This window comes from Panthera uncia, chromosome X (genome assembly GCF_023721935.1).
Source record: "Panthera uncia isolate 11264 chromosome X, Puncia_PCG_1.0, whole genome shotgun sequence".
NCBI lineage: Eukaryota > Metazoa > Chordata > Mammalia > Carnivora > Felidae > Panthera > Panthera uncia.
Window position 1 is genome coordinate 11,193,490 of NC_064817.1, and position 14,857 is coordinate 11,208,346.

Below are 14,857 nucleotides of genomic sequence, written 5' to 3' on the forward strand. Positions count from 1 at the left end.
CTGCATCTAATCTCTGGCCAGGAATTGTTTGGGAAATGTGCTGAAGATTATCAGGCCGGCACATCAGTGGTCAAGGGTTTCTAAGTCTGTTTTGATTGTAAGTTGCCCTAAGGGATCAGGGATCAGAACGAGTATCGTGAAAAGCATGTTTTCCTTTGTTTCGTTTTTATCAGAACATTCAGGAGAGAACTTACTTTGCGGAGCTGAGGAAATTAAAAATCCACCTTCTAGCCAGTCTGTTCAGATTTCCGTTTAGGGAACTTTCCACTGCATTTATCTCTGGGCAGAACCACGGCATAGCTCATAAACAGCAGTGTCCTGCATAACTAAAATTTCCAGGATGTCGATCCCTGAAAAAAAAAAAAAAAGTAAAAATACAAGTATGAAAAATTAAATTGAGAGCTTATACATTGTTCTGTGAAGTTTTAACTGAAATATAACATGCACTTAGAAAAGTATACAAGTCCTACATGTTTAGCTTGATGCCTTTTCACAAACGGAACCCATCTGCGTAACTCTCACTCAAATTAAGGAACAGCACGTCACAGAACCCCAGGGGTGCCATCATGTTCCTTTTTGGTCACTCCATCCCCCTGAGAGTAATCACTAGCTTGACTTATAACTTCATAGATTACTTGCTTGGTTTTGACCTTTATATAAATGGAATCTGAAAGCATAGAGCCATTTATTATCTGTCTTATGACTTTAGGGTATGGTTGTAGTCGATTCTCGTTGCTGTATACAATTCTACTGTGTGAGGACACCACCATGGTAGTTTCATTGCTGCTGTAACAAATTACCCCAAATTTTGTGACTTAGAGCAACACGAATGTATTCTCTTGAAGTGCCGAAGGTCAGAAGTCAAATAAAATGGGCCCACACGGCTGTATTCCTTCTAGAGGCTTTAGGAGGAAAAAATGTATCTCCTTGCCTTTTCCAGCTTCTTTTCCAGCTTCTAGAGGCGACCTACATTCTCGGTTTCTGGCCCTCTCCTCCATCTTCAGGGCCAGAAGGGTAGCATCTTCTGCTTAGTATAAAATATGTTTATTCTTTTACCCTTTTAATGGGCATTTCGGTTCTTTCCAGGTTTTATCTAATTGGGATAATTCTGCTGTGAACATTCTTTTACATGTCTTTTGATTTCAACGTTGGGTGTGCATATAGACTTTCTGAATCATAGGGTATGTGCACACCCAGCTTTCGATCTTGCAGACAGCTCTTCAGTGTGGTTATGCACCCCAACCAGCAAAGCGTGAGCATTCCGGTTGCTCTGTCCTTATCTTTGCCAATTCTCAGTATCGGCCTTTTCTTTCTTTTCTCTTTTTTTCTTTTCTTTTCCTTTTCTTTCCTTTTCTTTCTTATTCTTTCCTTCCTTCTTTCCTTCCTTCCTTAGTTTCCTTTCTTTTCTTTCTTGCCCTCCTTCTACCCTTTTTAAGAGCTGATATACTTGGCCTGTTAGTTCCCAGTGCACAAATCAGTGCCTCACTCTGATGTATTAAAATCTCTTCTCCTCCAAAGCTGAAGATTCCTCGAGCGGTTCCTATTTTCAAAATGAATGAAGCATCTTCAAGTACCACTGTCGCCCAGTATGACAGTGACTCCAAGAAAAACTATGGCTCCCAGCTAAACGTCAATTTGCAGCATATTCCAAGAGAAGACTGCCCTGACTGGTGGCAAGTAAGAAAACTGAAAAGGTAAACTTAAGCTTTTCGTGCAGCTGCCCGCATGTAGGATAGAGGTCACCTCGCTGCCTTGGACCCCAGCCTCAAAGCTGTCCATGTAGGCCTTGGCTGTGCTAGGGCTGTCCTCTCAGGAAACGCTCAGTGCTTGAACTGGGAGCCTGGGCCAGCGGCAGCCCCACTGGGACAGAACAGCATAGACTTTCCATTTAGATGATCTCAACTGTGAGCTAAGCAACACTTGTGCGTTTTGTTCCCACCTCTTTCTCTCCCCCTTTCCCCGATAACCTTATGTGCCAGAACTCGGAATCTTTAAAATATATCCTTTACGTGAGACCGTGTAGGGTGGGCTAACTTTTGTAATGTGCTTACAAATGACAAGTAACACTCCCGGCGAGGCTTCGGCTGCCCTCTCAGGATGTACACCACCACCTCTCCTGACAGGACTGGCCTTCTCATGTTTTTGGGTTTTGGTTTGTTTTTTTTTTAATTTTTCACATTTTGAGAGAGAGAACGTACATGCGTGGGAACGGGGGAGGTACAGAGAGAGAGAGAGAGAGAGAGAGAATCCTAAGCAGGCTCCGTGCTGTCAGCACAGAGCCCCATGAGGGGCTCGATCTCATGACCCTGAGATCATGACCTGAGCCGAAATCAAGAGTCGGACGCTTAGCTGACTGAGCCACCCAGGTGCCCCAGGTCTTCTCACATTTTTAAGCCAAAAGATGCCACCTAAAGGCAGAATTAAAACTGCCTCGAAGGCAGCACCTAAACTGCATCCCACCAGGGACCAAAGCAGCCCCATCCGTGCTGCTCAGTAAAGACCGAATTGAATCGCAAGACGACAACAGAGAACGGGTCAAGGAGCACAACATCTCTCTGACTCCCCGGGCCTCTCCTTTCTTTGTTTTCTCCCTCGGGCTCTGATTCTTTTATTCTTTCCATCCTCATCATTTTTATCTAAAGCAAATGCCTCACTGTACCCACGATACAGTCCTGGGCCACAGAGAACTTGGAAGAATGTGAGGGAATTCCTGTAGTTGCTTTCGGTTTAGCAAGTTGTGGTACCTCTCGTTTCAAAGTGGAGCTAGAATCCCGGTGTGTTAATCTACACCGGCTGCCTGAGGGGATGTGTTACATTTATTTGCCCGCAACCCAGTGTTCCTGTGGAAGGAGACCATCCATAGACGCAGATCCTAGCAGAGTGGGTGTCACGTCAACTTTGTGCCAGGTCCCCTCGCTGCCGGAAGCCCCGGGGATTTGGCGAGGAAGGCGTGCGGCGAAAGTGATCAGTATTCAAATGAGCAGTCAGCACCACTGAGTCACAGGAGCTTGGCAGGGCCCCCAACCCCTGGATGGCCAGATCCTACCTTTATTGAAAATATCGACATGTCATTCAGCATGGATTTTTTTGCATGAATTTTTATTTAAAAAATATTTCATGAAAACACAATTTATCTTGACTGCTGAGTTTTTCTGACACCCCCCAAGATTTAGTCCTGACCTTGGATTTTTCCCTAGAACTTGAGAACGCTAGTTATCTGAACAAAGAATTGATTAATCACTTCTTTGTGTGAGTAGCATTACATCGGTGAGTGAATGATGATAATTGCTAAAAGGTCTTCATGGAGATTGAATTTTTAAAATGCAGCCATGATTCTCAGCTCATGTAAGTAGATAATACTTTTTATCAATTATCCTCGCTTGAAGTGCTTTTTAATTTTTTCTGAGTAGTAACATAATGCATGCTTTCATGAATTGCAGAATATCCAGCATACATTGCTCTAGAATGTTCCGTAGGAACATGTTACTGTGTATAGAGAATTACTTCAGATCTTGGACATTTTTTCCTACTTAAATACATGAGGATATACTTAAGTCTTAATTTGAAAAAAATATTGAATGGTGATAAAACATAACCTACATTTTACCATCTTGGTCATTTTTAAGTGTGCAGTTCAGAGGCGCTAGGTACATTCTCACTGTTGTGCAACCTACCCGATTATTTTGAATGTCTATGTAGTGTTCTATCATACAGATAAACCTAAGAGATACACTATCAATGGACATTCTCCGCGTGTTCTTAAAAACAACATCAAAGCTAAATAAATTGCTTAGCGCTTTAAAATAAGCTTTGTGGGGCACCTGCTTGGCTGAGTCAGTAGAGCACATGACTCTTGATCTCAGGGTTGTGAATTAAGTCCCACATTGGGCACGGAGCCTACTTAAAAAATAATAAAGTAAAATAAGAGTTGTCTTATGAAGAGATGGAAGTAAAAAAGCCACGCTAGTGAGCAAAGCTCTTTGGAAGGCAGAGAGGGAGGCATTCCAGTGTTGTGGTTTTGAAAAAGAGCCTGAGATCTGAAGGCAAGCAGGAAATAGGTCCCACATTCCAAACAAACCAGCCTCTGGACTTGGAGAGGTAGGCACTTCCTCATGCTCCGCTTAACGCCCAAGACGAAGAGGGAAAATGATGCACACGGCAGAGGGTGATGAAGATCCCGCGGGAGCACGTGTGTCCACGTGGAGTTAGAAGTTGAGTATTTTCAAGGCTTTTAATTGCAATCACAACAGCCAAGAGGAAAATTACATTTTAAAATATATAAGGGACCGAATGCTTGCATATCTGTAAGAAAACCAGGGCAAACCCACCCAAGATGATTTATTAATCCAACTTTTCTACTAACAGTTCTCTTTCATTTAGGAACACTGTCAAACTACTGCTGGTTACTGGGGTCCCCGCAAGGACAAAAATGGGAAAATGACTCATTAGCTTAAATTCCCAAACCAAGTGAAATGGACAGGCCAAAATGTTAAATGAAGCTAGAAGATATCTAACACAACTATTTGTGTCATTTAACATTTATAAATAAACATAAATTTACGAAACGTATCTTTTGTCGTAGCAGTGAAGATTTCGCATGTGGCAACCAGAGGGAAAGGACTGTCGTAAATCACAGCACCTCAAAGATGTCATGGTAAATCAAATTCAGATATTCCTTTACACCTAGGATTTGCTTCCATTTGCAGGAAAACTAAGCACATTTGCAATCATTTTGCAGCTAGACTTCATGTTTAAGGTAAATGCAAGCCAAAAAAATTCACATACTTTGCCCCTCTGAAACCTTAAGTGGTCTGAGCCGATGGCTCATGGGTTACACTTCTCCTCCCATTGATATGTCCTGTCCGTTGGTCGTGATATCCACTGGTGTTAGCATGAACAGTGGAATACGTGGCTTGGGCATCTCTAGGAGGAAAAACCACCTAGAGTTGAGTAACTCTTCTCTAAGAATTGCTCTCCACACAACCCAGATGCTTTTTTTAACGTTATACTACAGCTGTCACTGAAGGCATTCATCTATTTCATGAGCCTGCTCTTCAAAAGAGTCAAACAAACCCACATTCCTGGGGGCCTTCCGTATCAAAGAGCCATTTTCTCATTAAACTGGGCATGAGCTCAACTTTTGAGTGGTTCTCTCTTCGCTTTGCAGATACCTCCCCAGGTACAAAGAGGGAACCCTAAGGGTCTAAATTTTATTTACGGGGTGAAAGCAGGGAGGGATTTGATATTGCACTGCTAGGTGATTGCATTATTTCTTGGTGGGTTTTTTGCATTCATGTTGTTTCCTCTCTTCCTAAGGGGATTCCCCGAGTCAAGTTCATCTGAAGAAGAGGAAAACCTGGATGACTATGAGTGAGTTTTGAAAGTCTTCTGTATTCCTCTAAAACTAACATAGATGTTTCTATTCTATTCTTCCCCAAAGGCATTAAAGCAGATGGCTGGGACTTGCTCAGGAGGCTGTATTTACAAGGGTAAACTCATGTGAGGTTCTGGGCCATTTATCTGGATGACAGGTGATAATGAGCTAGATTGTTACTAAGGGAAATATTTTTCCTCAATCTGGATCATCTACCCTAGCTATACATATTCATTGGATTTATCGTATACCTGGAGTTCCCTTCATTTCACTTTGTCTTCATAGATATAAGATATGACATTTAGACAGAGAAACAGTGCACTATTGAACATTGTACCTGGGGCGCCTGGATGGCTCAGTTGTATAAGCATCTGACTTCAGCTCATGTCATGATCTCCGGTTCGTGGGTTTGAGCCCTGTGTCAGGCTCTGTGCTGACAGCGCAGAGCCTGGAGCCTGTTTCAGATTCTGTGTCTCCCCCTCTTTCTGCCTCTCCCCGGCTCATGCTCTCTCTCTCTGAAAAATAAATAAACATTAAAAAAAGTATTGCACCGGGACATCAGGCACAAACCAGACTCTTCTGGGAAAATACAAATGTGTGATCACCCCAACTATACTGAGACAGGTTGGCCTGAGGGGCCGTTAGGATCCTTTCCAACATCTAAGACTGAATCCTTCTACAAATAGGGACAAATAAGTCCCCTGAACTTTATTTAAAAGTGGCATTAAGGAGAGGCAGGAGTGATAGGACAGACTGCGTCTCTTAGACACCTACTACCCAATGGCGGCTAAGTTGCTCGAACACCAGGATTATACTGTTTTTAGTTCTGTCTTTGTATGAGTGCTGTCACTGATGTATTGCCTCTAGGTACAGTGAGAGGTTTTATGAAGTACACGTCACTGTTTCGACTCTTTGTCTTACCTCCAACCCAGCCTGGCCCTAGCCATCCGTGCCACGTCAGGGAAGACAGGCTGTATGCCTTAAACCTCCACAGCGTGGCCTTTTTACCACCTTCTGGCTCCCCTTTATCTCCACCTTCTTCCCCGACATCCACCCTCAGGAAAGCCTCTGATGGAACAATTCAAACTAAGTGAGAAACACCAGCACAAAAATTATCCAAAGATGGGAATGCAAGCTGGTGCAGCCACTCTGGAAAACAGTAGGGAGGTTCCTCAAAAAATTAAAAATAGAACTACCCTACGACCCAGCAATGGCACTACTAGGCATGTATCCATGGGATACAGGGGTGCTGTTTCGAAGGGACACATGCACCCCTATGTTTCTAGCAGCACTATCAGCAATAGCCAAAGTAGGGAAAGAGCCCAAATGTCCATCGATGGAGGAATGGATAAAGAAGATGTGGTATATATACACAATGGAATATTACTCGGTGATCAAAAAGAATGAAACCTTGCCATTTGCAACTATGTGGATGGAACTGGAGGGTATTATGCTAAGTGAAATTAGTCAGAGAAAGACAAAAATCCTAGGACTTCACTCATATGAGGACTTTAAGAGACAAAACAGATGAACATAAGGGAAGGGAAACAAAAATAATATAAAAACAGGAAGGGGGACAAAACAGAAGAGACTCATGGAGAACAAACTGAGGGTTACTGGAGGGGTTGTGGGGGGGGGATGGGCTAAACGGGTAAGGGGCATTAAGGAATCTACTCCTGAAATCATTGTTGCACTATATGCTAACTAATTTGGATGTAAATTTAAAAAAATTAAATTAAAAAAAAGAGACCCGGGGGCCCCTGGCTTTCTTAGTCAGTTGAAAAACAAACAAACAACAAGAAAAAATATCCAAAGATAATAGCACTTTGACAGATGACAACCAAAGGGAGTGACCTTCTAATTGTGGGTTTTAGTCGTTAGCATTTCGATGAATTGGAAGTCTTCCTTTGCTTTGGAAAGTCCTGATCTGACCATAAACAGAGTCTCTATCTGCATCATTTCTAAATTCAAATGGTGCATGAGAGGTGTGCATTGGGGAATCCATCAGGAAAGACCTGCCCTCTTCAAAGTCAAAGACACGCCGCAGGGAAATCAGATCCAGAGGGCTGTGTGATCTGGGGCTCAGCCCCTTGCACTGTGCTTGGTGCCCCCAGCTTCTCCCTCTATCAGTGGCCCTGAAGCATTTGTTTTGTGGCCAGAACTTCATGAGCAATTCTATTCTGTTCTACTGAAGGCTGAGTCACCGAGGTTTAAATGGAATATCACACCTCAGGGCAAGGCCTAAGCCTCTGCTGCTCTGACACTGACATACTGAAATCTTTTTTAAAAACAGAGTCAGACCCCAACAAAATGACGACACAGGCAGAGTGTACATGCGTGTATGGGGGGGAGGGGCTTATTCACAATGTTACCTTGCTTCTCCAGGCTTCTCTCCTTCTTCCTGACCATCTCTGTCTTCTATCTCCCATGGGGATGTATCCTCAATCATGTTCCCTGAGGAGTCTCTTGGTTAGCTGTGATTAGCTTAAAATATTAAGTAATAAAATGATCGGTTAATATCTCAAGTTTTAATTATATAGTATCTATAAAGGTAGAATTAGAAGAGCCTTGTTTTTTAGAAGAGACTTTTAAACTTCTCAAATTCAACCCTCATCCTAATCTTACAAATGGGTAATTCTAAGGTCAAGAAAGGCTAAGTGGCTTGTCCAAAGCCGTACAACTACTTATTAGGAAGTTACGTCTAGAACCCAGAACTCCAAGCTGGCTGATGGCTCTTGCCACTTCATTAGCCTGCCCACCAGCTGACACTTCCGTCCCCCGCCCCCCACAGCACACCCTCACCCTCAGGTATTTCTTCCCTCCTCGGGTATTATCTTCTAGCCAGAGGGTCCTTGTGAGCCCCAAACCCATGCCCCCTCCCACCTCACACCCTGGTCGCTTCCTTAGTATGACATTGTTGCCAAGGCCAAAAGACTACAGACATCATCGATCCCACGTGAGAAACAACTCTGTGGACTGTTGAGCTCTCCACACAAAGTAAGACGTGATGCTCTTGGCTAACTCAGTGAAACAGGCAGTATTTAAAGATTACACCCGGCTATCCCACATCATCTTTTTCTCGGGTGGCTATAACTCTTACTGTCTTAATATAACCACAGGGGCTTATGTATTGCTATCCTGCAAATAAAAAAGATTTGTGAGAAAAGCATTTGCTTTGAAAGTGGATGCTATAAAGGGTGCCTCTATCAGATTATTACAAGAAAAATATAGGGTTGAGGGGCTGCCTGCGTGGCTCAGTTGGTTAAGCATCTGACTCTTCGTTTCGGCCCAGATCACGACCTCACGGTTCCCGGGATCGAGCCCCATGTTGGACTCTGCACTGACAGCGCAGAGCCTGCTTGGGATTCTCTGTCTCCTCTCTCTCTGCCCCTCCTCCGCTCAGTTGCGTGCTCTCTCTCTCTCTCTCTCGCTCTCTCTCTCAAAATAAATAAATATTTTTAAATTTTTTTTAACGTTTTATTTATTTTTGAGACAGAGAGAGACAGAGCATGAACGGGGGAGGGGCAGAGAGAGAGAGAGACACAGAATCTGAAACAGGCTCCAGGCTCTGAGCCATCAGCACAGAGCCCGACGCGGGGCTCGAACTCACAGACCGTGAGATCGTGACCTGAGCTGAAGTCGGGCGCTTAACCGACTGAGCCACCCAGGCGCCCCAATAAATATTTTTAAAAATGTAAAAGAAAAACATACAGTTCAAAGACAGGAACTTTCATCTTTGGCAACCCCAGCTTTCCCAGTGGGATATTCTTCATTGGTCTAATCTCTGGCTCTCGCTCAAAACGGCGAAACACAGAACTTAGGGACCAGCTAGGAGGCCAACGGTTCGTCAGCGCCAGCCCGTGTGAAAATACAGACATGCAGGCCCCACCCCACAAGCATCGTTAGGTGGTGGAGACTCCGGAATCTGTATTTTTGAAAAGCTCCTCAGGTGATTCTCTGGAGCAGTCACGTTGGGAAGTCCCCGAGGGAGGCCGACACCTCCTTTGACCCGCCAGAAGGTGGGGTCATCAGCGATGCAGTCAAAAACCACTGACTCTCAAATACGCAATTCTTTCTCGTTGCAGCTGGTTTGCAGGTAACATCTCCAGGTCACAGTCTGAGCAGTTACTGAGACAAAAGGTAAACAGTCGAGTTTTTACAGTAGCCTCTAAGACTCTCTCCCGCTGGGCCCGGGGGGGGGGGGGGGGGGGGGAACGCGCTTCTCATAGAAAGCAGGGGGCTAACCATACAGTCACGTCATCACGGGGTCCGCCCCCTGGGGTACCGGGCCCTTGCCATTTAGCCGCTTCCTCTGCTTCCAGTATCGGTGGTTTGAAACCAGATTGGCCATTTCTCAGCCTTCCGTGAGGCCCGCAGTCCTGAGGCAGGTCTGGCTTGGGGCCGCTCAGCTACCCGCATGTAGCCGGTGGATGGACGGGGAGGGGGCGGTCAACGGGGTGCCACAGTCCTGCTCCGCGTGGCTAACGTGGGCTTCCTCACAGCGTGGTGACCCCAAGGAGGTGGCAGGAGAGGAGGGCCCCGTAGTTCACCACAAGCACTTGCTGAGTTTGTGCTTTGGGCACGCTTGCGAATGCCCTGCTAGCCAGAGCAGGTCAGGTGGCCCGGCCCCAGCCTCCCTGCGGGAGGGGCTACACAGGGCCACAGTCGGGGGCATGATTTATTGGGGGGCCATCTCTGCAACCGGCTGGCCCAACGCCGACCCTGCTCATTAGCACCTAAACCAGAGTACAGCAGATGTAATAGGGAATAAATCTCCCTGGTTTTGTTACTCAAGGCATGAAATCACCAGGAGCAAACTCTTGCCCTGCACAAATGACGCCTTGATACAGTTCAACCTAATAAAGCACACCAATGATGTCTCTGAGGGGGACTAGCGAGAATGTGGTGGCCTCACCGCCTAACTCGGGATCCTGTCACATTCACAGGCTATTATCTGCTCTTTCTGAATCCGGATCTGCTTAGAATTAGCACAAGTCATTAAGAAAGACCAGTGGAGCATGGGGCTTTAACAAACGATTTGTTCTGCATCTCTGGTTTTCTAATACCTTCTAAGGGCATGATACGGTGATATGTGGTTTTAAATTTTATTTCTGAAAGATTGAAACGTCAGGCTGTGATGGAGAAAACTGGGGCACCTGGGTGGCTCAGGCAGTTAACCGTCCGACTTCGGCTCAGGTCATGATCTCGCAGTCCACGAGTTCAAGCCCCGCGTCGGGCTCTGTGCTGCCAGCTCGGAGCCTGGAGCCTGCTTCAGATTCTGTCTCCTTCTCTCTCTGCCCCTCCCCTGCTCGCACTCTGTCTTTCTCTCCCTCTCTCTCTCTCAAAAATAAACATTAAAAAGAGAGAGAGAGAGAGAGAGAGAGAGAGAAAATTACCAGTGGGGGTTAGAAACTAAGAGGAGAGGGAGAGTCAGAGCACACAGGGTAGGTCTCAGAGCCAAGTGAGAGGATGAACAGTCAGCTGTGGGGCCCCTCTGCGCCAGCTGTTGGATGACCTATACCGTCAGTGACCTTTAACACGGACCTAAAAGATCGATCTTCCTACCACCTATAGTTTTCAAGAATAACAAAAATGTTCTCTGTTCCTTCCACACTTTGCTTCCTTTGCAGGGAAAAGAAGGCGCATTTATGGTTAGAAATTCCCGCCAGGTGGGAATGTACACAGTGTCCTTATTTAGCAAGGCTATGAAGTAAGTACGACAGGGATTTATTTCTTTTATCTTTTGTGTATGTCCTTTGAATACGCTGGCCATTTAGTCACGTTTTGGGATGAGACACCGCCTTTAAACCCTGGAGTTTTGGATCAAAGTATTTCTATTGAATGAGACCATTTGTCATTGCCTGTCCCACCCCCCCCACCCCCACTTTGAGAGGTTGTTCTCTAGAACAACGCCAGTCAACGCTTGGTAAAGGAATCTTGGGTTACTCCCCTCGACTTGGCCCTAAGCCTAAGAGAGAAAAACAGCAATGGAGCCTGTGAACACTCTCGGCCCTAGCCACCTGCTGACCTGAGAAACCGACCCCAGCGTCTGGTCTTCAGTAAGTCTTCCCAGTGGGGGGCAAAGCTGGCAGAAAGTTGAATCGGTGTATCTGTGTTCCCGGGACAGTTTCCTTCTGGGGTGCTGTCCTCTTTGCATGGTTACGAGTTCTGCTTTGAAGCCGCACCTCGGGGGCCAACTCCTGACTCTATCATGTCAAGGCTGTATGACACCGAGCAAGTTTCTTAACCTCCGTGCCTCAGCTTCCCTGTTTGAAAAGGAAAAAAATAACACTGACTATTAAGTTCTCTGGATGAAGGGAGTTAATTCACGTATTGGAGCACAGCAGTGCCTGGCACAGAGTAAGCACTTAATAAACGAGTGGCAGTTACCACCACAGTTGTTGTTCTCGTGAAGGAGCATATAAGGCACCCACAGTCACCGCCACCCACATCGGGATCCCCTGCCAGAGATTCACAGGCCACTTTCCCATCGGCTGCTAGCTCTTTTGTTCCTTCTAATCATCCTGTGAAGCACCGGGGAAAGCTGGTTTTGTGCCATTTTACAGATGAGAGGTCTGAGGTTCCAAGAGCACTCATGAAGACGCACCACAAAATTAATACGTGACCCACTTGAAGTCAGGCCTTCGACAGCAGAGTTCGTGTTCTTTTGACTATACGCCTGTGTCTACATTGAGAACCCCAGTGTTCGGAGATAAGAATCTGGCCGAATCTAGATTAGGATCGCTTGAAAAACTATTCCTAATAAAAATATTTCTTTTGATGGTTGGATCGCATCACCCTTTCCCTTGGGGCTGTCTCCACATACCATACCTACCCTTGGTACCTACATGGGGTTTTGTGGGTAATAGCTAAGTGATTAAGAGGTAATTTTATTTTGATACATTTTTTTATGGAGTATGCATCTCCAAATTGAGAGACCAGAATGTACCCTAAACAGTCACACAGCATTTTCCAATGCAGGAGGCCATCCCGGGTCCATCTCATGGAGGAAGCTGCACACCTAGAGGCTGGCCAAAGCCAGCCCAGTAGGAACTGGGAAAAGATTTGGTTCACTGAGTATTAAGAGCTCTTGACCCGCCGGCCCTGCAGTTTCAGCTGAACCTCACATCAGGAGTCCTCCTAGTCAAGATCCTTGACCCCAGATTTATTTCTGAAGGTGGCCAGGTAGAAAACACAGCAGACAGATGAGGACTCAAATGGAAATAATCCAAATTAGTGAATATGGAAGCCTTCGTTTACGAAACATCATAAATGGGCTTGAATGAATTTCACGCTGAGACCAAGAGCAAAGTGGCCATCTGCAACAACAAACCACCGTTTTTCCTTTTTACGGGTGCAATTTTGACTAGGCTGGCACTAGAGCAACAACAATTTATCAGCAGTTTCTTATGACCAAGCATAGTGCAAATTGCCTTATATAAAATCTTTATAACAACCAATCTTTATAACAACCAGATGAGGTATCTAGCGAACAGGAGAACTGGACGAAAAGCCCAACTCTTGACTGCTAGGCCATACTCTAAAACCCAAGACAGACATATTATTCCCGATTAGCCTAAATCAGCGTGCCTCAACTCACCACTATGTTCCAAAGGTAGAGTAAAAGGAAAAACATGTTTTATGTGGCAAAGGTACAAGTTCATATGAGGAAGTAAAGGCACCCCCACCATTTCATCTTGCATGTTCCATTCCCAAAGAGCCTCCCGCCCAGGCCTGGATGAGAGCACCCTCAGCCTAATCACCCTTGTCTCTCACGTTTTAATCTTCATTATTATCCTCAAAGAGAATTGGTGTTCAGAATAATGATCCTGAAACCCTGCAGGGCTCTCAATCATCAAAGGAAGCTTCCAGTCTTAGACTTCCTAAGGGAGGAACAGTGCCGAAAGTTGGAATTTTATAGTACACGGATTCTCTATGGCACAAAAGATACACTGAGTTGAGAGAGGAGCTCTCTTGCATAATTACCGATTGTCATGGATGGCTCTAGAAAACCAAGAGATGTCAAGACTGAGACTTCCCCTCTGACTTGCCTCTCCAAAATTTGTGAATGCCATCTGATGTAATTATTTAACCCTGATTTAATCAAGCTTCAATTGAGAATGAAAAACATTCTAACATTCTTTCTTCCTTACCAGTGATAAAAAAGGAACTGTCAAGCATTACCATGTGCACACAAATGCTGAGAACAAATTGTACCTGGCAGAAAACTACTGTTTTGATTCCATTCCAAAGCTTATTCACTATCATCAACACAATTCAGCAGGTAATTTATTTCAGTTGTTCTTTTACGGGTCCTTGTTGATAAATATCAATTTTCTTGGGTACTATGGATCCTCCTAACATTCTTAATCATATCGGGAACCATGAAAAGTAGGAACAAAAATGCTCTCAAGCCATATACCTGCTGTGATTTTTAGCCTATGTTTCCTGGAATATCACATCATACACTCTAAAATGCCAGAAAAATGAAGTTGTGTGAGTTGAGTGACTGAGAAGTAGAGATCCTTGGGGCGCCTGGGTGGCTCAGTTGGTTACGTATCTGATGCTTGATCTCTGCTCAGGTAAGAATCTCATGGTTCATGAGATTAGGCACTGTGCTGACAGTGTAGAGGCTGCTTGGGATTCTGTGTCTCCCTTTTTCTTTGCCCCTCCTCTGCTTGCTCTCTCTCTCTCTCTTTCTCTCAGAAATGAATAACATTTAAAAAAAGTAGAGATTCTCTTTACAAAAATATTTGCAGTCTTGTTCTGCTTATAGGAATAAGTTGATTACAAACTTCAAACATTATAAAAATATTTACATTGGAGCGAGAACCTCCATGGACAAGTTGTTGTCTATTCTGACAGAATTTTTTTCTATGCTGATACTAACACTTATCATTTATTATAACATTTTTTTAACGTTTATTTTTGAGAGAGAGACAGAGTGCAAGCAGGGGAGAGGCAGAGAGACAGGGAGACACAGAATCTGAAGCAGGCTCCGGACTCTGAGTTGTCAGCACAGAGCCTGATGAGGGGCTCAAACTCACGAACTGTGAGACCATGACCTGAACCGAAGTCGGATGTTTAACCAACTGAGCCACCCAGGTGCCCCTATTATTTATTACATATATAAATAAATTATATATGTATATGTATACACATTATATTTTACAAAGGTGAGATCATTCCACACAAACTACTTTTCAGCTTGCTTTTTTAAAAAAATGTTTAATGTTTCAATTTTATTTTTGAGAGAGAGTGTGCACGAGCATGAGTGGAGGAGGGGCAGAGAAAGAGGGAGACACAGAATCCAAAGCAGGCTCCAGGCTCTGAGCTGTCAGCACAGAGCCTGACACGGAGCTTGAACCCACGAACCATGAGATCATGACCTGAGCTGAAGGTGGACACCTAACCAACTGAACCACCCAGGCAAAAAAAAAATGTTTGTTTGTTTTGTTTTTTTTTTTTTGAGAGAGAGAGAGA

General features: G+C 44.7%; 1 protein-coding gene across 3 annotated transcripts in view; it reads left to right on the forward strand.

Moving 5' to 3' along the window:
- Positions 1–14,857, forward strand: part of BMX (BMX non-receptor tyrosine kinase) — a 52,904-nt gene that overhangs the window by 18,649 nt on the left and 19,398 nt on the right. For 2 of the 3 annotated variants that reach the window (XM_049643485.1, XM_049643483.1), the window contains exons 7-12: positions 1,519–1,694; positions 4,583–4,654; positions 5,317–5,370; positions 9,460–9,514; positions 11,005–11,084; positions 13,531–13,658. In XM_049643485.1, the coding sequence (XP_049499442.1) occupies positions 1,519–1,694; positions 4,583–4,654; positions 5,317–5,370; positions 9,460–9,514; positions 11,005–11,084; positions 13,531–13,658 (565 nt within the window). The remainder of the gene's footprint in view (positions 1–1,518; positions 1,695–4,582; positions 4,655–5,316; positions 5,371–9,459; positions 9,515–11,004; positions 11,085–13,530; positions 13,659–14,857) is intronic. The other variant, XM_049643484.1, reaches the window with a different exon arrangement.